General features: G+C 33.5%; 1 protein-coding gene across 2 annotated transcripts in view; it reads right to left on the bottom strand.

The window, feature by feature from the left end:
* LOC128982346 (uncharacterized) overlaps positions 1-2,687 on the bottom strand; it is a 40,336-nt gene extending 37,649 nt beyond the window's left edge. Inside the window, exons 1-3 of one of the 2 annotated variants that reach the window (XM_054401309.1) lie at positions 2,573-2,687; positions 2,166-2,277; positions 607-860 (exon numbers count right to left, since the gene is read on the bottom strand). In XM_054401309.1, coding sequence (XP_054257284.1) covers positions 607-860; positions 2,166-2,277; positions 2,573-2,609 — 403 coding nt within the window. In that variant the 5' untranslated portion in view covers positions 2,610-2,687. The remainder of the gene's footprint in view (positions 1-606; positions 861-2,165; positions 2,278-2,572) is intronic. The other variant, XM_054401315.1, reaches the window with a different exon arrangement.
* Between the last annotated feature and the right edge of the window lie 19,316 nt (positions 2,688-22,003).

Raw genomic sequence — 22,003 nt, 5'->3', positions numbered from 1 at the left:
TTTAGTATGAAAGGAATGCATTTTCCAAATTTGATCAAAATATGTTCATAAACAAGCAAACTACAACAGTTTACTTATTCTCCATAAGAATAACATGGGGATCTTTTATTTACAGATTTTTGGAATTTTCTTCGTAACCATCAGGTGCATAATAACGCTTCATTATACTAAATTATTTGTTTTTTAAGCTCTACAAAATGGTTTGGAAAGAAAAATTCTAAGTTGTTAGGGTCAAAAAAGGGAAAATCCAATTTTTACCCCATAAAACCCCCCATAAACCCCTGTTCCCATAGTCCGATCATGCTGGTTTGCGAACTCGTTTGAATAAACGTAAGTTTACACGTTTGTACCAAATTTCATCAAAATCGGATGATTTTTGCTCGAGTTATCGCGCTAACGGACACACACATTTATATGAATTTGAACGGATGGTGTTTTTGGTCTCTGGGGACCTCAAAACGAAAAAGTAAATCGGTCCCGGGTCCAGGTCTTACCATGAGTACTACGGTAATAGCTTATTCCCTATAGGGGAAATTCGCTAAAATCGTTTGTCGACTAATCGTAATCGAAGCATAGTATTGAAGTTAACATATACTCAACACTCACCGGATACGACGTTTCTTACGCTAAGGTGTTGGGCGTCGGTTCCGATTGTGTGTAGAATGAAAATGGACTCCTTGTCCTTTCTGTAACCGAAACTGTCCGTCATGAGCTGATCAGCTGAAGCCAGCGGTTGTTTGTCGAACGTATACTTGTCTCCTTTCCTTTCAAATATCTTTAGTGCGTCGTCAGGACTGCCTTCGAATCGAGGTAGTACGCCACCTTCAGCCTCTCCCAATCCCTTGGGCATCCAATTGTTTCTAAGAATTTTAGATTAATGTTTATAAAACGTTCTAAATAATATTACAAAATGAAGAAACATTAGGTAGTTATTTGTTTAAATTGTGACTACTACATACTGCTACACTATATGAGAATTAATAATGAAATACACTGTAACACCAAACGGTAGTCAAAACATTTATTAGTGGTGGTCCAGTGATGATTCTACGATGTATAAAACATACATTTTGATATATTTCGGTGTTGTATAATAAGTCACGTTTACATATTTATAGTTGTCATATTAAAAAGTAAATCACAAACCTACACTAATTAGTTATTCATTAAACTCCGTCATAAGTTAATATTTTCAACCGTAAAAACCATTGGTGATTGACGGGATCTAAACCTGGGACCTCGGGCACCGGGTATGTTACTACTAGAAAAAGTTTATTTTTTATTGTTTTTATTTATTTATTTTTTTAATTTGCTACTTAATGAATATTGGTTTTGATCAACTAGATTCATTTTAAAACTTCTTGTTAATATAATGAAAGGTTCCCTCATCATACAGTCTTAGCTAATATTTTTTACCTTTTTACAAACACGATATCTTTATATTAAAATGTATTCGTACAATCAAATTACCGAATTATAGGTGTTTCTTAGTTCTTAAAACATGTTTATTTAAAAATTGTTTAATGTATTGTTTTTTGTGTCTGAGTAATATTAGTTAAGTCTAATACACATAAAACCATTGATTAATAACGACATTTCAATTTATAAAATTTCCCTATAGGGAAAGACCTAGACCCGGGACCGATTCCCATTTTAACTTTGATGTTTTTGAGGGCAAAAACACAATTCGTTCAAATTTATATACGTCCATAACCGTGACAACTTCAGTAATCTTTGTTAGATTTTAATGACATTTTTGGCTTGCAAGTGTAGGGCAGGATAAACTTGAATCAGTTTGCGAACGAGCATGGTCAGACCATAGGAACGGGATTTTATGGGGGGTTTAAAGGGTAAAAATTGGGTTTCTCACTTTTGATTTTCAAAATATAAAATTACCCAAATCCTCTTGGTACAATTTTAAAGACAAAAATATTTAGTATATTGAAGTGTTTTTTTACAATTATTTGTTACGAAGAAATTTTGAAATTTACAATTCTAATGTTATTTTTATGGAAAATAAGTTAACTGCCGTAATTTTATGCATTTTGTATAACATGTACATGTACAACATGTATTTTTGTTAATGGATATGCTGTTAATTTATAATTAACGGAAAAGACCGTGGTTTTGCTTATATTTATGTGTAAGTATAATTTAAATCTTACTTTACTTTTCGTAGCTCTATATGATTGGTCAGCTCCTCTTTCGGTATATTTAGACTTGGTTCTCTTTTGAATACCCTCTTCGCCATTGAAACGTTTGAACAAAAAATCAATACTAAAAAAAGGTAACATAATTATTCAAAATTAATAATTGAATTTAACAGCACATAACAGTGCATAAACTACTATATTTTTACAAAACTAAAAACATGCATAAAATACATCATAAGATTATCTGCATCCTCTAATGTCAGTATTTAGGTCGTTAGTTAATATTTACCATTGTATAGAAACTATTTCATTCTTTAAAAACCATCACCAAGAAATAATGTTGTATGTTTATAATTTTTTATAATTGATCTATTTAAATTAACAGTAGGGGCCATAGCCCTTAACTTACACATACTTACGTATTAGAAGATTCAGAATTGATCCCCTCGTCATCATTGAAGAGCAAGCGTAGTAAACAGTGTGTCACATGCAAGAAACTAGTAAACTCTTGTGTGAACAGTTACCTGAAACGACACCTCACTCGAAAGCTGCTCTTCATAATTACGCAATAAGAGCAATCAATTTGGAATGACGATAGCAATGTTTGGCAAACAACCATTAGTCAGGCAGCCATATGTTTATTAGACCTTGAACCGAGCCGCAAAGTATACGTGTAATGTAAATGAAATGAAATAATAAATTAATTAAGATAGTGGCCATATTTCATAAACTAGGTATTAAAAGTATAAATAAAATACAAATAAAATATTTAGATTGGATTCTAAAAATATATGTATACATATATATATATATATATTTTTTTTTCAATAAGGAGTTGAAGGATCGGAAAAACTAGGGTTCTGTTTTAAAGCATTGCAAAAGTATATACATTTGAAAGTGAGTAGTCTTGATTTATTTTCTACCCCTGTTTCAACTAATGCCAGCGATAAAACGTACAGCTATGGAGAGCAAAATATAGCAAGCTGTTGCTGTTGACATAAGAGATAAGTATACTGAGGACCACATAGTATAAAACCACAGTTTCTTCTGTTAAAGTAGAAGCACTACGTTACACCAAGAAACGGGGTGCCAAAAGGGATGTAACAGAGAAAACTCTTATGTATATAAAACATAGATGATGCTTTGAAAATTATAAAATGTTATGATAGCTTGTTTCATTTAACAATGTAAGAAGTATGGATTATCGCGGTCCAAATTCAAATTTGGACTTTTAAAATAAATTAGTTCGAAATCAAAAACAACTAGTTTTTCATGGGTCTCAATATCATTATGATCATTCGATGATCTAAAAAAGAAAATGTCTATTTGAAATTAAATGATTACCTACAAAAGAGTAACACAAGTGTCCAGGACAACAGGACCACAGAAAACATGGTTATAGTAATATGTTTTCTGTGCCAGGACTCAGGAGGGATTAGTACATTAGAAATAGATTACAATTTAGTCAACGGAATCCCTGAATTGGTTTAACGCCTGCAGTTTGGCTACATACAGACACGCTAAGCAAGGCTGACGCGTACTTGCGTCGAGATATTGCAGGCACACGAGTAAAACTAGGCTAGAGTACACAAATACACATAGCTAGAACGAACTCCTTGCCGCTACCTCTCCAACCATATATCACGATAGACCAGGAAATGCTCAAATATAATGATCATAGTGTACAACTCAGGTTTGGTTACACGCCAATTAGATCGAAAAAACACACGGACTATAGCGAAAAACCTGCTACCTATTGAAATACTGTAGCATGCCTATAAGACTAGTTCGATTATCAGGTCGTAATGAGTTCAAAATAGTATTCAAAGCTGTTGACTCCGTCATTCTAGCCAGATGTAGATACAAGCTATACAGATTTTTAGGGAGCGTAATATTGATATAGGGCCTTCAATAATGTATGTAATGAGCCGGTAAAAAGGTAAAATATCATTCTTAAACATTGTCAAATTTTTTAAACTCCTTAAAATTACTATTAAAAAAAAAAAATATTTGCAGAAAAGGTATTTTAAAGGCTAAAGAATGCGCGCTTTGGCTATTTTGGCTTATTAGTTTTATGAACGTGATGATTAGTAACTGCTGTAATCGATTATCAGCTATTTAGACCCAAATGTTGAGCGATTTCGCCAAATATGAGAAATCAATTTTCAGGTACATTTTATAAATTTTATTAAATTGATTACATCTTTATGGTTTATTTTTTGTTTTACAGATAAGATATAAAGGCTTCTGGTTCCGGTGATGGTGTTGTAAAATCAAATAATAATCCCAATTAATCTGGACTTTAGAGAATAGAAAACGCAGCTAATGGTTATTGCTATTTATATAAATATGGAGGCGACTCACTCCAGAGGAACGTCCAGAGGAACAAGGGAACGTCGTCACAGGCAGTGTGGGTGGCAGCACCAAGCTCGGCCCCGGCACTCTGTCTATCCATGGGGCAGCCAACACCATCCCTCACTCCAGCAAGGTGCAAGGCGGTGTGGGAGCCACCTACTCTGTACCTCTGCCTTGAACTTGATTGAATAGTTCCAACCTCAACTCTTTTAGTTGACTTTATACCAATAATGAAAATTTAAGACTGTTTGTGTTATAATCCATATTGGGCTAAATGTGTTTCATTTATGATATTAGTACCTGGGGACCGAGCTTTGCTCGGGGAAAATTGTTAGTTTACTCTGAAAAGTATTGCAGATACATTAATCCACTCCCAAACTCCACACTGCTCACCTTCACTAGTTACTTCACCACTCCCTACGTCGTGGACCTGTTTGCCCTCCTTCCCTATACCATTTTAGAATTGCAGATACATAAATGCCACAGACAGTTCCCACACTCTGCACTGCTAGCATTACTACTTCCTACACCATTTCCTACGTCATAGACCTGTTTTCCTCCCTTCGTGTAGCATTTTAGGATTGTAGATACCTTAATGTAATTCCCATAAACAGTTCCCAGACTCCAGACTGCTCACCTTTACTACTTCCTTCACCACTTCCTATGTCGCAGACCTCTTTCCATCCCTTCCAATGGCATTTTAGGATTGATGATACCCTAATCTAATCGTCATTAACAGTTCCAACACTCCGGGCTGCTTGCCTTTACTACTTCCTTCACCTCTTCCTACGTCGCAGACATGTTTCCCTCCATTCCCATAGCATTTTAGGATTGTAGATTCCTTAATCTAATCGTCATAAACATTTCCCACACTCCTGACTGCTCACCTTTACTACTTCCTTCACCACTTCCTATGACGCAGACCTCTTTCCATCCCTTCCCATAGCATTTTAGGATTGTAGATACCCTAATCTAATCGTCATAAACAGTTTCCACACTCCAGACTGCTCGCCTTTACTACTTCCTCCACCACTTCCTACGTCGTGAACCTGTTTCTCTCCCTTCCCATAGCATTTTAGGATTGCAGATTCCTTAATCTAATCGTCATAAACAGTTTTCACACTCCAGACTGCTCGTCTTTACTACTTCCTTCACCACTTCCTACGTCGCGGACCTGTTTCCCTCCATTCCCATAGCATTTTAGGATTGTAGATTCCTTAATCTAATCGTCATAAACAGTTTTCACGCTCCAGACTGCTCGCCTTTACTACTTCCTTCACCACTTCTTACGTCGTGAACCTGTTTCCCTCCCTTCCCATAGCATTTTAGGATTGCAGATTCCTTAATCTAATCGTCATAAACAGTTTTCACACTCCAGACTGCTCGTCTTTACTACTTCCTTCACCACTTCCTACGTCGCGGACCTGTTTCCCTCCATTCCCATAGCATTTCAGGATTGTAGATTCCTCAATCTAATCGTCATAAACAGTTTTCACGCTCCAGACTGCTCGCCTTTACTACTTCCTTCACCACTTCCTACGTCGTGAACCTCTTTCCATCCCTTCCCATAGGATTTTAGGATTGCAGATTCCTTAATCTAATCGTCATAAACAGTTTCCACACTCCAGACTGCTCGCCTTTACTACTTCCTTCACCACTTTCTACGTCGCGGACCTGATTCCCTTCCTTCCCATAGCATTTTAGGATTGTAGATAACTTGATCTAATCGTGTGTTATTAACAATTCCCACACTCCAGACTGCTCACCCTTACTAATTTAATTGTTAATTAATTCCTTCACCACTCCCTATGTCGTAGACCTGTTTGCCCTCCTTCCTCATACTATTTTAGAATTGCAGATACATAAATGCTACAGACGGTTCCCACACTCTGGACTGCTAGCCTTACAACTTCCTTCCCCATTTCCTACGTCATGGACCTGTTTTCCTCTCTTCCCATTACATTTTAGGATTGCAGATACCTTAATTTAATCGTCATAAACAGTTTCCACACTCCAGACTGCTCGCCTTTACTACTGCCTTCGCCACTTCCTATGGTCGTAGACCTGTTTCCTCCCTTTCCATAGCATTTAAGGATTGCAGATACCGTAATCTAATCGTCATAAACAGATCCCACACTCCACACTGCTACCCTTTACTATAGAATCGAGTAATCTTCAGTATAATCTTTGCTCAATAGTAACAACTGATGTTTTTCCTTTTGTACTGTATTTTGTTTTGCTAGTATACTGTGGATAGACAAATTACAAGTCTTTTGTTTACTTTTTCCTTGTTATTTAATTCAGCCAACATGGTTACCTAGCAACCCATAAGACTAATGTTAAAAAAATGTGATTTTCAGTTTCATTTTTCTACGTAATTAGATTTTTGTTGGCAGTTCTAATTGCAGTAAACTCGTTTTTAGGCCAGAAATAAACTATATACAACATTTGAAGAAAATCGTCGGAGCCGTTTTCGAGATCTTGGTTCAAGCATACATACAAGCAAACTTTGCTCGTATTAGAGTATAGGATAACTCATCAATCCAAAGTAATTTACATTTATTCGACGATCATCTTGGTCGTAGTTTTTTTTTTATTAATTTAATTACTATACTGGTTTCACTAACCTTTCGATATAAATGTTTGCGGTGTTTCAATATCGATTAATAGGGGCAGTTGTGAAATTATTGTCTATAGTAAATATTGTATATTGCTGTGCAGAAGTTGCTGTGTTTAAACAATAATTGTTTCCTAGTTATAAGAATGACAAGAATATATTCAATATTTTGTAAGAGAATCAAATCTTGGCTAACTATTGGCCCCAAATTGTAAAATAAGTACCTATATGTTCAAAGCATATGGGTTAGATAATAGCGTTATTATGTAATTAATAATATAAGTGCGTAGGCCTACCTTTTATCATTTGTGGAACAATAACGTAGAAGCATTATTGTTGTATAATACGGTGGTGAGTGAAAATATAAAACAAATCTTAGTGGAATTTTCTAATGGACTGTAAATCCATTTTAAAACAATGATCATATGTTAGAAGAAAATCATTTACTAATGTAAACTTCAGCAGTTGTTAAAAGAACTGTGAGATTGGTGTAGGGCTAGTACTTTAATTTAAATTAAAGCAGGTAATCAAATAACTTAAACTTATCCATGGATTTCACGACTTGGCGCGATCGATGAAAAGTCCCAATATATAGCAGCAGAAACTTACAGAACAACATATTTCTTACTTTTTAGGCTACGGCTTACCTCCATCAATAGTCCAAATTATGTCACAATTTAATAATTTATAGATGGCGCGTCTCGTTGCATTGTGTCACATACTCGTTGGCGAGGGGCTTTCAGAATGAATATTAATTTTTTTTTTTTCAATTTCCAAACGGTAGAATACTGGAATACGCTATGCTTTAAATCTTTACGTTATGATGTTTGTATTTAGCTTTATTGTATTTAGCAATTTGTAGAGCGTTGTTCTTTTATAATTATTTTCACTTAAAGTTTCAAAGTCTTGTGTCAGTGTAAAAATAAGAATTTTGATTAGAACAGCTTGATAATCATGAACATATTATTAGTTGTCGATAGTATAATCAACTGATACGTATTGTTAGCGTCAGTTCATATATTACCTTAACATTTCATCGTTTTCCCCTGTCCTAAAGTTTTTTTTTTTTTTTTTTTTTTTTTTTTTAATAGTTGCTGATATTCCATCCACAAGGGTGAATATATGCTGTTAGTCCTATCAAAACTCCTACTGAGGAGAGGTTCACAATATTACACATAAGTTATCAAAGTCAGAGTACTTACCCCTGCCACAGCAAACCTGCAAATAGTAGTATAAGCGAATGACGTAGATATACCTGGCTGGATTTCTCCTGAAATAATGATATAAAATTGTTATAGTTATTTCCTATTTAAATAAAATTAATTTCAGTATATCAATGACTACTTAGTTTTGTTGCTACAGGGAATGTATTAAGGTGTGTGTTTTATTAAAATGATGATAGCTTATTACAAAATAAACAAATTTGCCAAATTTCATTAGAATGTATCCAAAAGCAAACGCATAGAGATACAATAACTGTACTAAATTATTTCTTTTATACGCTCTACAAAACAGTTATGAAAGAAATTTAAAATGATAAATTCAGGGTCATAAATGAGAAAATCCAACTTTTACCCCATAAACCCTCGTTACCATAGTCCAATCATACTGGTTTGCGAACTCTTTCGAATAATTGTAGATCCATACGATTGTAACAAATTTAATTAAAGTTGGATCATTTTTAGTCGAATTATGGTGCTGCCGGACACACACACACACACACACACTTATATATATGAATTTGGTCGGATCGTGTTTTTAGTTCCTGGGAACCTCAATGCGAAAAAGTATATCAGTCCTGGGTCCAGGTCTTCCCATGAATCCTACGGTAATAGATTATATGAGAAATTCGCGAAAGTTATACAGAAAAGTATTTGTTTATAATAAAAATAGTAGCAAAAATAATTAATTTGATACCTCACAAAACATAAGCTGCATTTTAGGATTATTAGCTGAACAATAAAATGGATATTAACAGTAACATTAATTGACTCAAATATTCAAGAGTCCACAGAAGTTTGAGGCAGTTTGCTAAAGTTTTGTAATAAAGAAACCCCTCCCGAATGAATTTGATCCCTTGCCTTACTGCCTTAGGGCTACTAGTGCAACAGTGTGTTAATAGTTGGAAAATGAAACATTCATTGTAAAAACCTGTGCTTTTCTTTGGTTATTGTTACCATTATTGTTATTATTATAATTTTTAACAAATTAATACGTTTAAATTTGTTTAAGGAAAGTTATTAGAGTACAGCTCAAACTGAAGCAACAAAATTGAAGAATTCGTTCGAGAGGATACATAACAGCAAGTGAATTCTAGTTGATAATAATATAGTAAATAGTCTTCTGATGTAATACTTTTGAATCATTTGTATTTTTAAATAGTTTATGAATATGTTACGGTATGTTGTTCGATTGAGATAATTTCGATTTTGCAAACATATGACGGTTTTAAAACACCTTAATGCCTATTAATCGATTGATGATTGTCTTCCGGTATTTTTATTGTGAATTTAAATTTAATTATTACTTTCTACATTTTGATATTTTTGATGAGTTGAAGGGAAGCCATTAGTTTCATTGGTCCCTCAAAAGTGGTTTCTTAGACCGGGTTATTGCCTTTTATATGCACTTTTATATATTGCCTGTGTATAAACTAAGAAACGTCACGCCACTAAGGCTTAGATCAGGAGTTCCCACAGTGGGGGGTATGAAGATTTGTCAGGGGAGCGCGAGCCTAGGATCAGTTACAGTAAAATGTTCCTAAGACTAAAAATAATTTATACATATCTGTTACACATTTTATTACTTTCATTCCTGCAACTCTTTCAATGGCCAAGACTTTTAAATCGTACCCCCTTTACTCAATTCAAATGTTATTTTTCATTATGTTTTTGACCAATCCTGACTGCTCTTCATTTAAATTTTTTAGATAGCATAATATTCCTTTTATTTATTAAATATTTATTTATTTTCATTTTATTATATTTCATAATTATTTATATTCGTAATTATTATAAAAATATTACTTAATTAAATACCAAATGACTACATACTATGTGTGTAGCTAATACTTAAATGTAATGTAATGGTAAAAATACTAGTTTTGTTTACATTGTAACATTTTTCATCCAAAATTTACAAAAGGTAAAAAAGGTCCACCTTTCACAAGGGGGCGTGAAACAACAAAATTTGGGAACCCCTGGTTCAGAGAAATAATGGCTTACATTTGTCAGGATAAGCCAAAACTAAGCAGATCAGCTGTCTTGTCACGTGACTTGTCACATTCTCGACAAACGTATAAATTGGTGGTTTGTCTCAGCTGATAGTGGTGACAGAACGTTTATATATTCCCTATGACGCATTCTCCAAAATATCCTTCAATATTTTCGCAAACTATTCAATATCAATTCAATTCATATCCCGATAACTATTTGCAATCTTAATATTCACTAAGTTTTTCACGTTTAAAAGCATAATAATTATTTTACTACATATTATCTTGAATAGCTTTACCCAAACTTCAGGCGTTTACCAAATTCGATTTAATTAAACTGTATACAGGGTGTCCATAAAAAATGTTTCAGAACTTTGAGATATGAATCATCATGCTAAAAGGAAAAAAGGTTACGTAAATGTATGTCCGAAAATGCCTATTTACCAAGATATCCGCCAATTTGTTTTTATGAAAAAATATTTTTATATGTAAAGTTTTTTAACCGATGATTATGAAACGTGATAAGCATGTTAAAGTATACAAGACCTTTTATATAAAAAAAATATAAAGTTAGTCTGTTTAGAGATTTCAAAATAGCAGCCGTTTTATTTTTTATAATTTAAATAACTCAAAAACGAATAATCTTATTAAAAAATGTCAAGAGAACTTTTTTGCATTTTTAATTCCCTACCAAACGACACCAAGAAAAAAAACATCGGTTGGCAAATAACTAAAAACAGATAGGTTTGTTTACTTGTAAGATAAGGTTAAATAACGTGCACCCTGAAGAAACTATGTATTCTTTTCTTATTTTTACACCAAAAACGTTCTATTTCGGTTATTTGCCGTCCGATAGTTGTGATCTTGGTGTCGTTAGATAGGGAAATAAAATGCTTAAAAAGTGTTCTCAACATTGTTTGATAAAATTATCCATTTCCGAGTTGTTTAGGTTATAAAAATTCAAACTGCCGCCATTTTGATATTTCTAATCGGACTAAACTTATTATTTTTTATGTAATAGATCTTTGTACGTTAACATGCTTACCAAGTTTCATAATCTTAATATTAAAAACTTCACGGATAACAATATTTTTGTATAAACAAAATGGCAGATATCTGGGTAAATATGAATTTTTCGGACACACCTTCACATAAAAGTTTTTCTTCATTTAGCATAATGATTCATATCCCAAAATTGAAAGAAAAAAAATTGAAAAATTCAGTCCCGAAAAGTTTTTTTATGGACACCCTGTTTTATTCTACTATAAATTAAAACCATATATCTATGACTGCATAACTGTGTTTATACTAACCGAACATGATTAGCTGTAACTTAAGCTCATGTTTTACAGGAATTTTTCAAAGTAGTAATTTGAATTAACATACACTAGACAAATTAATGGTAATGTTTATAGAACGCGTTTTTTATGTTCCATTTAAAGATGATTCCAAGAAATAGGCATTTTATCATTTTAGTATTTTAGTATTTTAGCATTTTATGAGCAATAGTTTTAAGAATGCAATTTATGAATAGCTTGTCAGAAACCCCCTGTATAAGATTGATGAGTTTTTTGCTTTACAACCAATGACATAACCCCAAATGATTATTTAATACCAGCCTTGCATGTATTTTCAGCCTGTCTATGCTTATCTGCTTTTGTATGATTATTTATTTGCATGATTTGTAATAATTCTTTATTATTACTATTAGTTGCTTGAACTTGACTTGTGCCTCTACCAGCATGTATTTATATAATTTGACTGTGTCTCATGCATATATATAATGTCTATAGACGAATAAATATCATTTCATTTCATTTCATATCTCATGTTTTTAGTGTGAAATATGTTCAAACATTCCTTGGGTATCGATAAACTTTGTAAACAGCGCCTGCAAATACAAATTAGAAGCTTTCTGTAGTAATTTGTCATACTATGAACCTTTTTGGTGTATTCCTACATTATTTACAACGAAAATAAAGTAACAATTTCCTATTCAACCAATTTGTTTATACATTTATTGAGCGGAGCGAGCGAAGCGAGCGAAGCTCTTCGGGATCAACTTCAATGCAACAAATAGAGAAACATCACTCAATAACGACTGAACGAATTTCAGCCAAACTTAACAAAATTACTTAGACTAATAGTGAGATGGTTTTTAAACTAACAAATTTCAATTTGATAATGCTAATGCAATTTAAAACTAACTTAAAATTTCCAATTTTTAACATTAGGCTTATGGGACTAAAGTATCCATGACAGGTTTTTTGTTTACAAGAAAAATGTAAACAAGAGAATCATAAGGTATTTCTGAACTTTCTAGACTTTTCTTTTAAACGTTTTTAAATCATTCCTATGATCTTAATAAACAAGAAAATACCGTTGAAACATTTTTTTAAGGCGCGGAATTCACTGAAAATCGAGAAAATATACGGAACTACTTTCTCAATGCGCGGAGCATAAACAATGAGCGGAGGGATACGGACCGGTGACTACTTTCTTGGGAACCTATATGTGTTGCCAGCTGATTAGAAACAGCCAATGTTAGAAATCAGGATTTAATAAGCGATATATTGAACCGCATCGAAATCGATATTTAATCCGATAAAACCGAATACCTCACAGGTTATATTGTGTTGAATTACATCGACAGTGCAGTAAGTTATTACACTTATTAATAAAACACAGATTGAACACTGATCTAATTTAGGCATGTGGGGAAGGTAGGTCGGGGTTTATGAGTATTTGTGACTACGTTAAGTGTTTTGAACTAAGGTTAGATTAGGAAGGTAAAGTGTAGGTTATAAGTAGGTGATCGGGTTATTTATTTGTGTTGCACCATATAATTTTTATCTTTTGGAATAGTTAGTTAAACGGGGAAACGATTTCAAAAAAACTTGCATATGGTCTTAACAAACCATCTACAGTATTCTAGCATTGACATTATATAAAGTCAATGATTCTAGCAAATTACTACATAAAAACCAAATGAAAAGAACATTTGGATTTGCACTTTTGACCATAGCAAAACTAACATATAATTTATGAAATATGAAAAGTTGTATATTATCTACATTGTATATTTAAGGCATTTCTTCCCTACTTATTGTTATTCTCTGTTTTCACTTAAATCAGCTGAATGCGATGTTTACTTATTACTTATGTTTAGGCCTACATTTCAGCCATCTAATTTTATTGTTCAATAAGTAAGTCTTTTTACAGTTTTTACGTTTTTACACATCAAAATACATGACTGATAATTCAGTTCATTTTAGTCTTTTAAAGGTGTTTTACATTTGATTCTTACATTATAATAGCCCTACATTTTTCGTAGGCCTATGTTTTATCTTTGATTATCAGTATAACTAGACATTCCATCCCCATGTTAAATTTGTAGCCAGCTTTTTCATCAAAATCTTCTGTATCCAATGGCCAATGGTATTATTAAGGCCAGTATTAAAATGCCGTCGCTAAATCGTCCTAATAATGGCAGAAGACCTACATTCCAGTTACATTACAATCATATCCTCCATCAAGAATACTTGGTATTAACAATCATAAATTATTTCCAGCAAAGAAAGCTGAGTTTAACCGAATGCAAGGGTTGAAATGAAGACCAATGTTTATGTTGCACAGTTGAATTTAAATGTCAAACTTCCTCTCCTGTTGTTATACAATACTCGTTTTTTAATAGTTACTGTTTTTTATACTTAAATACTTTAACCGATTGTAAGGGTGAAAAATGAAGTCCAATGTTTACAGTCCATTACAATATTCCACTAAGATTTGTTTTATATTTTCACTCACCGCACCGTATTATCCAACAATAATGCTTCTACGTTATTGTTCCACAAATGATAAAAGGTGGGCATACGCACTTATATTATTAATTACATACCGTAATCACGCTATTGTCTAACCCATACGAGTATGCTTTAAACTTGTATATAGGTACTTATTTTACAATTTGTTGCCAATAGTTGGCCAAGATTTGATTCTCTTACACAATATTGAATGTATTCTTGTCATTCTTATAACTATGAAAATATTATTGTTTAAACACAGCAACTTCTGCACAGCAAAATACAATATTTACTATAGACAATAATTTCAAATTCGGTAGACAACTGTCCCTATTAATCGATATTGAAACACCGCAAACATTTTTATCGAAAGGTTAGTGAAACCAGTATAGTAATAATACCTACAACCAGGATGATCGTCGAATAAATGTAAATTACTTTGGATTGATGAGTTGTAATATCATAAATGGAACACGTTTAGTCCAATATGGATTATAACACAAACTGTCTTAAATTTCCATTATTGGTATAAAGTCAAGTAAAAGAGTTGAGGTTGGAACTATTCAATCAAGTTCAAGGCAGAGAATATTTTACACAAAATGAAAGAGTACACAAAATAAAGCTGCATTAAGTTTATGGCATGTGTTTAATCCAATATGAATTACACCATCACTATACATAAGAGTTTAAAACCTAAATATCAGGTTAAATATTAAACTGGTAACATGTTCAAGGCAGAGGTACAGAGTAGGTGGCTCCCACACCGCCTTGCACCTTGCTGGAGTGAGGGATGGTGTTGGCTGCCCCATGGATAGACAGGGTGCCGGGGCCGAGCTTGGTGCTGCCACCCACACTGCCTGTGACGACGTTCCCTTGTCCTCTGGAGTGAGTGACGTCCAGGCCGCCCTGGAGGCCGCTAGGGTGCTGGTAGTTGACACCACCCCCGACAGTTGACGCACCGTTGTAAGGTCCACCGAACACGTGTGACCCGTGTGCAGACCCCTGCAGTCCTCCCTGTGAGACTGGCGTGTTGGCGTGTCCGTGGACGATGGTACCACTGGGACGGACACTGTCCAGGCCGAGGTGCCAGGCTGGTGTCTGGATTAACATAAAACGCTTTTTATTGATGATCATAAAAGTAAGGACAATATCACACTGTAGCTTCCTTATTGTTATAAACAGCAATAACCATTAGCTCGATTTGTCTAAATCCAGATTAATTGTGATTATTATTTGATTTTACAAACACCACCACCAGAACCAGAAACCTTTATCGGTATGTTATCTGTAAAACAAAAAATAAACCATAAAGATGTAATCAATTAAATCAAATTTATAAAATGTACCTGGAAATTGATTTCTCATATTTGGCGAAATCGCTCAACATTTGGGTCTAAATAGCTGATAATCGATTAGTTACTAATCATCACGTTCAAAAAACGAATTAGCCAAAATAGCCAAAGCGAGCATTCTTTAGCCTTTAAAATACCTGTCTGCAAACATTCTCTTTTAAAGTAGTAATTTTAACGAGTTCAAAAATTTGACGATGTTTAAGAATGATATTTTACCTTTTTACAAGCTTATTACATACATTATTGAAGGCCCAATATCAATATTACGCTCCCTAAAAAGCTGTAAAGCTTGTATCTGTATCTGACTAGAATGACGGAGTCAACAGCTTTGAATACTATTTTGAACTCATTACGACCTGATAATCGAACTAGTCTTATAGGCATGCTACAGTATTTCAATAGGTAGCAGGTTTTTCGCTATAGTCCGTGTGTTTTTTCGATCTAATTGGCGTGTAACCAAACCTGAGTTGTACACTATGATCATTATATTTGAGCATTTCCTGGTCTATCGTGATATATGGTTGGAGAGGTAGCGGCAAGGAGTTCGTTCTAGCTATGTGTATTTGTGTACTCTAGCCTAGTTTTTCTCGTGTTCCTGCAATATCTCGACGCAAGTACGCGTCAGCCTTGCTTAGCGTGTCTGCATGTAGCCAAACTGCAGGCGTTAAACCAATTCAGGGATTCCGTTGACTAAATTGTAATCTATTTCTAATGTACTAATCCCTCCTGAGTCCTGGACACTAGTGTTACTCTTTTGTAGGTAATCATTTAATTAAAAATAAACATGTTTTTTAGATCATCGAATAGTCACAATGAAATTGAGACCCATGGAACATAGTAAACTAGTTGTTTTTGATTTGGAACTAATTTAATTTAAAAGTCCAAATTTGAAAATTGGACTGCGATAATCCAAATCTTTAGTAGGCTATTGATGGCAGGTGGTTTGATGACAATTGATACTCTACATCAAGCGGTTATTTTAATGCATAATTTAAAATGTTGTTGAGCCTATATTTACTCCATTGTTCGAATGGAAGTGAGACTCAGCATGGTTTTTTTACACAAATGTTTATCCAGCTGGTCATTCCGGTCGTAGAGCGAGTTGTGCTTGACTTATGATATTGATGTACAGCAATGCTTATCAGTCGCTTTAAAGTAGTTAACCTGTTCAAATCCACTTTGACATGTATAGATACTTAAATAAAATTAAATTCTCATGTATATTGCCAATTGGAATAATTATTATATCAATGTTTTTGAACTACATTTACTTGGATTTCCTTAATGATGTTTGAATTTGATCAAATCTTTTAACGCATCATCTGTACAAGTAAATTTGGAACAACTTGGCATGGCATATTCCTTTTCCACCAGATTGGCATAATAGCCGATGACATATAGCTAACGCTTAGTATTAGCACACTATTTGTATAGGACACACTGTGTTTAACAATTGTATTTTTAACAACGTTTATAAATAATTTTTTTATAGTATTCCTTCCTTGCAAATAAAAAAAAAAAACCACGTTGAAATACATCTTGTACACTGTCATGACCTTTATTTAACATCGTTACAAAATGCCTGATCTTTTATATACACATATCGTGTGAAACTACAAGCAAATGTGTTGAAATAAACTAAAACAATAATACCTGGATACTTACTAAACAGTGGACAAAGCCAGGGGGGCAATCTCGCTGACTCAACACAACTGGGGCAACGAGCACTAGGAGGGCTACTACAACCACTGCCATTGTAACTGGTCTGTAAATGTGTATAAGCAAATGCACTGTTGTAGAATTATATATGAACGTTATCTAGTAAGTAGTCAATCACAACACACATAAACAATTATAAAGAAACCCAGTAGCAGTTAAAGGTTAACTGATCACACACACTCACGGTCCCTAACTATTACATTTATACAGTAGATGGGGACAACACTAGGTATATGAGTTGATTTTATTGTGTTTTCCCGTTGACCTCTTGTGTGCCAAGCTATTAACTTTGATATGCTGGTAGACTTCTAACCCTATTGTAAAATAAGAAGCCCGATAATATGTGTTCATGTTTGAAACTATGGAGACCGCGGCGCTGATGCCGGCTAATGTATCATCTTATTTTAAACAATGTTGTGCTCCATTAGTTAGTTTTAGTTCCATAGGCAAAGCAACAATTGATTTCTAAATGAACAGTGCACAGGGCTGAAATTCAGCAGCGTTAAACTTATACTCAATGAATTAATTCAGTTAAGTTAAAATTAATTAAAGAAAAACTCACTTTACATAAACCAGTCAGAACTAACCTTAAAATGGCATTTACCTTGTATGGATGATCTTCTATATTATTAATACGTTACATGAAACTTTGTGAACAATAAGGCTTTTTTGTTTTTAGATTCAACCCCACATATTATATTATATACTAAAATGTTCGTCTAGGTGTGTAAATTCGCAAACTCATTTCACATTTTTTTAGGCCCCTTGGGCTCTGCCTCAGTGGCTTTTAAAGTACCAATGTTATCCTTATGAAGAACATATTTGTTTGCATTATGATCAGCTGGATAATTTAATTGTTGTTAATATTTTAGTTGCAATTTGAGGATACGTTTACTACAAACACTGACTTAGTTGAAATGAAATGTTTACTATTTATTTGAATTTGGGTTAACGTAAATATTACAATGGGAAAAGCGAGAAAGACTGGACAATTTGATATAGTAAAAAGAAAACTGAACTAACACTGTGCAACATTTCTTGAGCAATCATTGAAAGAGCCGATTTGCAATCCGTGGAAACATAGGAAAGTCGTAGAACACCACCAAGTAGAAGAAATAGTAACAATGTTTTTTTTTATTTATACTCGTTATTATAGAAAACCTAATGCGGCTGTGAGTGGGAAACATTTGTAGAAAACACTAAAAACAAGACCAGCTTTTGAAAAATTATAAGATATTTAGAAGAAATTTGGATTATATCGAACTTTTATGTACATCGTGTTTCCACAACCTTTGAGTCGACTCTTTTAAAGTCATCGGAAATTATGATTGTTATTCGTTTTAAAATAACGACTCTAATACTTTGCAATTGTTCGAATTCAAGCAACATGTACAATAGTATTAATTTAAGAGCTGAATGTTTTATCTATGGACAAACAGTTGCAAATAACACAAAATATAGCATATTATTTGAAATGATATTTCATCTCATAATGTTAAATAGAGATTATAATGTGATACTTACACGCCTGATGCCAACGTCGAGTGCCAAAACACGAGGAGAATGTGTAAGTATTCGGGGCGTCTGCTGTGGTATGGGCGAGGGCGACTCTGAGCTTTATATGACACGAATAAAAACAGCGCAGCGGGAATCCCCATCCAAGCTGCCGTGTACTTTACACACCGTCTATTGCGATAGTGGGCACCCCTTCAAGATAAACTTTTGATGCTTTGTCCGTCATTGAAAATTTAATTTAATAGTTTATTTTTTATTTTTGATATTAATACATATATTAATGACAATCAGCCCTTTACATTGTGAACAAAATAGTAGAACTCCCATTCCTGTAAAATGTTATTGCTTAAAAGTTATTGTAACTTGTATGTTATTAAAAAAAAGACACACAATGAAATAACGGAAAAATGTTTTATTTTAACTGGTTCTGATTGAAATTTTTCTGTTATGGTCCTTCTGGCCTGAACAAAAATTACGGTCAAAAGTTAAGATGACACAGTACTCCCTATCCCGCCCATGTTAAAATGACAGTTTTTAGTTACACATAAATTTTACAAATATTAACCTATCAACTTGAAATTTTTGTACTAAGTTTAATGCATTATTACCAACAATAATATAAAGCAAAAAAGTTTTTTGAGCAAAATTAAATTGTTGGTATGATTTTAAAAATTTTATAAAATATTTTGTAATTTTTTAACACAAAATATTTTTTTATTTAAAAGGTTTTTGGTTGTCATGGAAACTGATTCGTATTATTGTTCCTTATCATATGAGGAACACACACACCAATTTTTATTGAAATTGGACTATAGAAAAGTGTACCTGACTAAAATCCACTTGACTTTCGGAAAACGACAAAAGTACCCCCTGTCACGGGTAGTAGTAGGACCCTTGGGCATGCTAAAGTAAGAGTGTATAAAAGTCGCTGTATAGCTTAAAATATTTTTTTTCTCTATAATATTTGGTATGTACGTGTTCAGGAAAGTGTGTTTTACAAAAATAAATAATAAAAAATGTTTAAAAAAATTTATATTTGACGGTGTACCCTCTGCGTCTTGATTACTAGTAGGACCTTGGACATGCTAAATTAGGCTTCAGTAGTTTATAAAAGTAGCTGAAAATTTAAAAAAATAATTTTTTGCCTTCTTAATTTTTATTATCAACGTGTTCAGAAAAGTCTGTTCTACAAAACTAAATAATAAAAAAAATTTTATATTTGAGTAGTGTTACCTTAAGGCAACTGTTATGATTTTTACCTATTCATATCATAGTTACTCTCATCGCTTACCCATGTTAAAGGTTGTTGATAAACTAATGGGAGAAAGTATGAGAAAGATTGCTGATACCGTTTATTTATCCTTCTTAAAGACAAGAAAGTTGTGGTTTACAGAAAATGGCCGGGCAAGCTAACTGGACTGCGTTAAAACACAGCCATTACAACCAAATATCTACCAACGTCTTTTTACGTGCGCATGACTTTTTTCAAAAAGGGATAACTTGAGTTTCTTCAGAAGGCTATCAGAGAAACCCAAATCAAATCAAATAAAAATAGCATTTATTTCGCCAAAATATTTACAAAAAACACCAAAAATGTTTACAATATTGTTTAAGTTTTAAATAATACTAGTGTACATGTTGCTCAAATTCGAGCGCTTGCAAAGTATTACAGGAGTTATTTCAAAACAAATAACAGTCATATTTACAATGAGCTTAAAAGAGTCAACTCGAAGATTACCGGTGTGTAACTCAGACCATGTTTATCTTCGTTATTGATAAACCTAAAGCATTCCGGCCGGTTTTCTCCTTCTCAAAATGCCTCGCTGTACAGGCAACACAGGTCATTGATTGAGGGCCAATTGTGAACGAAAAGTAGTTGTTGGGTATTGTTAGGGTGCATTTGTAACCTAATAGTTGAGATTGTCCAGGGTCAGGTGCTGACTGTGATGAGTTAAGCCTATTACGCGCCACTGTTTTGTAGCTGCGGTCGTTATCACGATTACACCTCCTGTCTATGTTTCGTTGTCATCGCATCGGAGACATTTAAAAGAAAAAACAACAACGAGTAAACAAATTTAGCTACACAAAACAACGATAAATACACAAATTTAAGTTACAAACATGCTAACACGTCATGTTATAGCGACACAAAACAACGATAAATACGCAAATTTAAGATACAGCCATACTAACACGATCCGTCTTGGGGGTTATGTTTACACAAACTCAAATAGTAAATAAATGTACGCAATGCGTTTCATTGAATTGAAAAATAAATAACAGCAATTAAATTATACAGCTGATCAAAATGTAAACAATTATGTTCTTCATAAAGATAACATGGGAACTTCCAAAGCCACTGGGGCAGAGCCCAAGGGACTTTTTTCGAAAATGTAAGGCCAGTTTGCAAATCTACGCGACACGTTCTTTCCAATGAGACGCCAATGGATAAAATCGGTTAAGAAATGGCGGAGGAGTTAAACCGACAAAGTTTCATGTAGCGTATTAATTATATACATAACAATTTTCTTAAAAAGCTTTTTAAATGCGAAATATCTTCCAAAATAAGAAATACCCCTGAGTTTGGAAGAGAGTCGTTGTACTTTAGATAACTTTTTTTAATTAAGTGATGAAAAAATTATTTTAAAACTATTTGAAAGATGCACTGGAGAACTATGGCGTGTTGCAATATTTAACATGTTTGTAATTCTAATAATGGGTTGTGTTTACTTTGTTTCTTTGTCTGGCGTAAAGTATCGGACTCAATCCGTCCGGGGAGGTCTTATTTTTGTATTTGTAATGTGTATTTGATGGCGCTATTCTCAGTGTGTATCGATACCCAATGAGTCTTTTAACACATTTCACACTAAAAACATGACATGAAATGCCTATTACCTGGAAGCGTATCGGGGGGGGGGGGGGGTCTACGATTCTCGCATGAAATCCGAGTGCGAGAACTATAATGCTGAAAAGTGCATTACTTGAAATAATCTATATTCGGTTTGATCAATTCAAGGACAAATATTGTTATGTAAAATAAACTAAATAGCAGATATCTTATTTACGAATTGGCTTTGAAAAAATTGATTCATTATTTGCTCTTTCTTTACAGTAGTTTTACTGTTTACTTATGGAACATCCTATATACAGGGTGTCTCACCTAAGTGAACCAATAGCTAACTTTATTATTATGAGATATAGAGTTAACTTCTTATGGGATACTCCCCATCATTTACTTTTAGGGTGCGTTTTGGGATAGTTTTGAATTTTAAAAA

Source organism: Macrosteles quadrilineatus, unplaced genomic scaffold (genome assembly GCF_028750875.1).
Source record: "Macrosteles quadrilineatus isolate MER2022 unplaced genomic scaffold, UCM_ALF_1.0 Scaffold_1__1_contigs__length_201487025, whole genome shotgun sequence".
Taxonomy (NCBI): domain Eukaryota; kingdom Metazoa; phylum Arthropoda; class Insecta; order Hemiptera; family Cicadellidae; genus Macrosteles; species Macrosteles quadrilineatus.
This window is presented reverse-complemented; position numbering and strand designations above follow the sequence as displayed.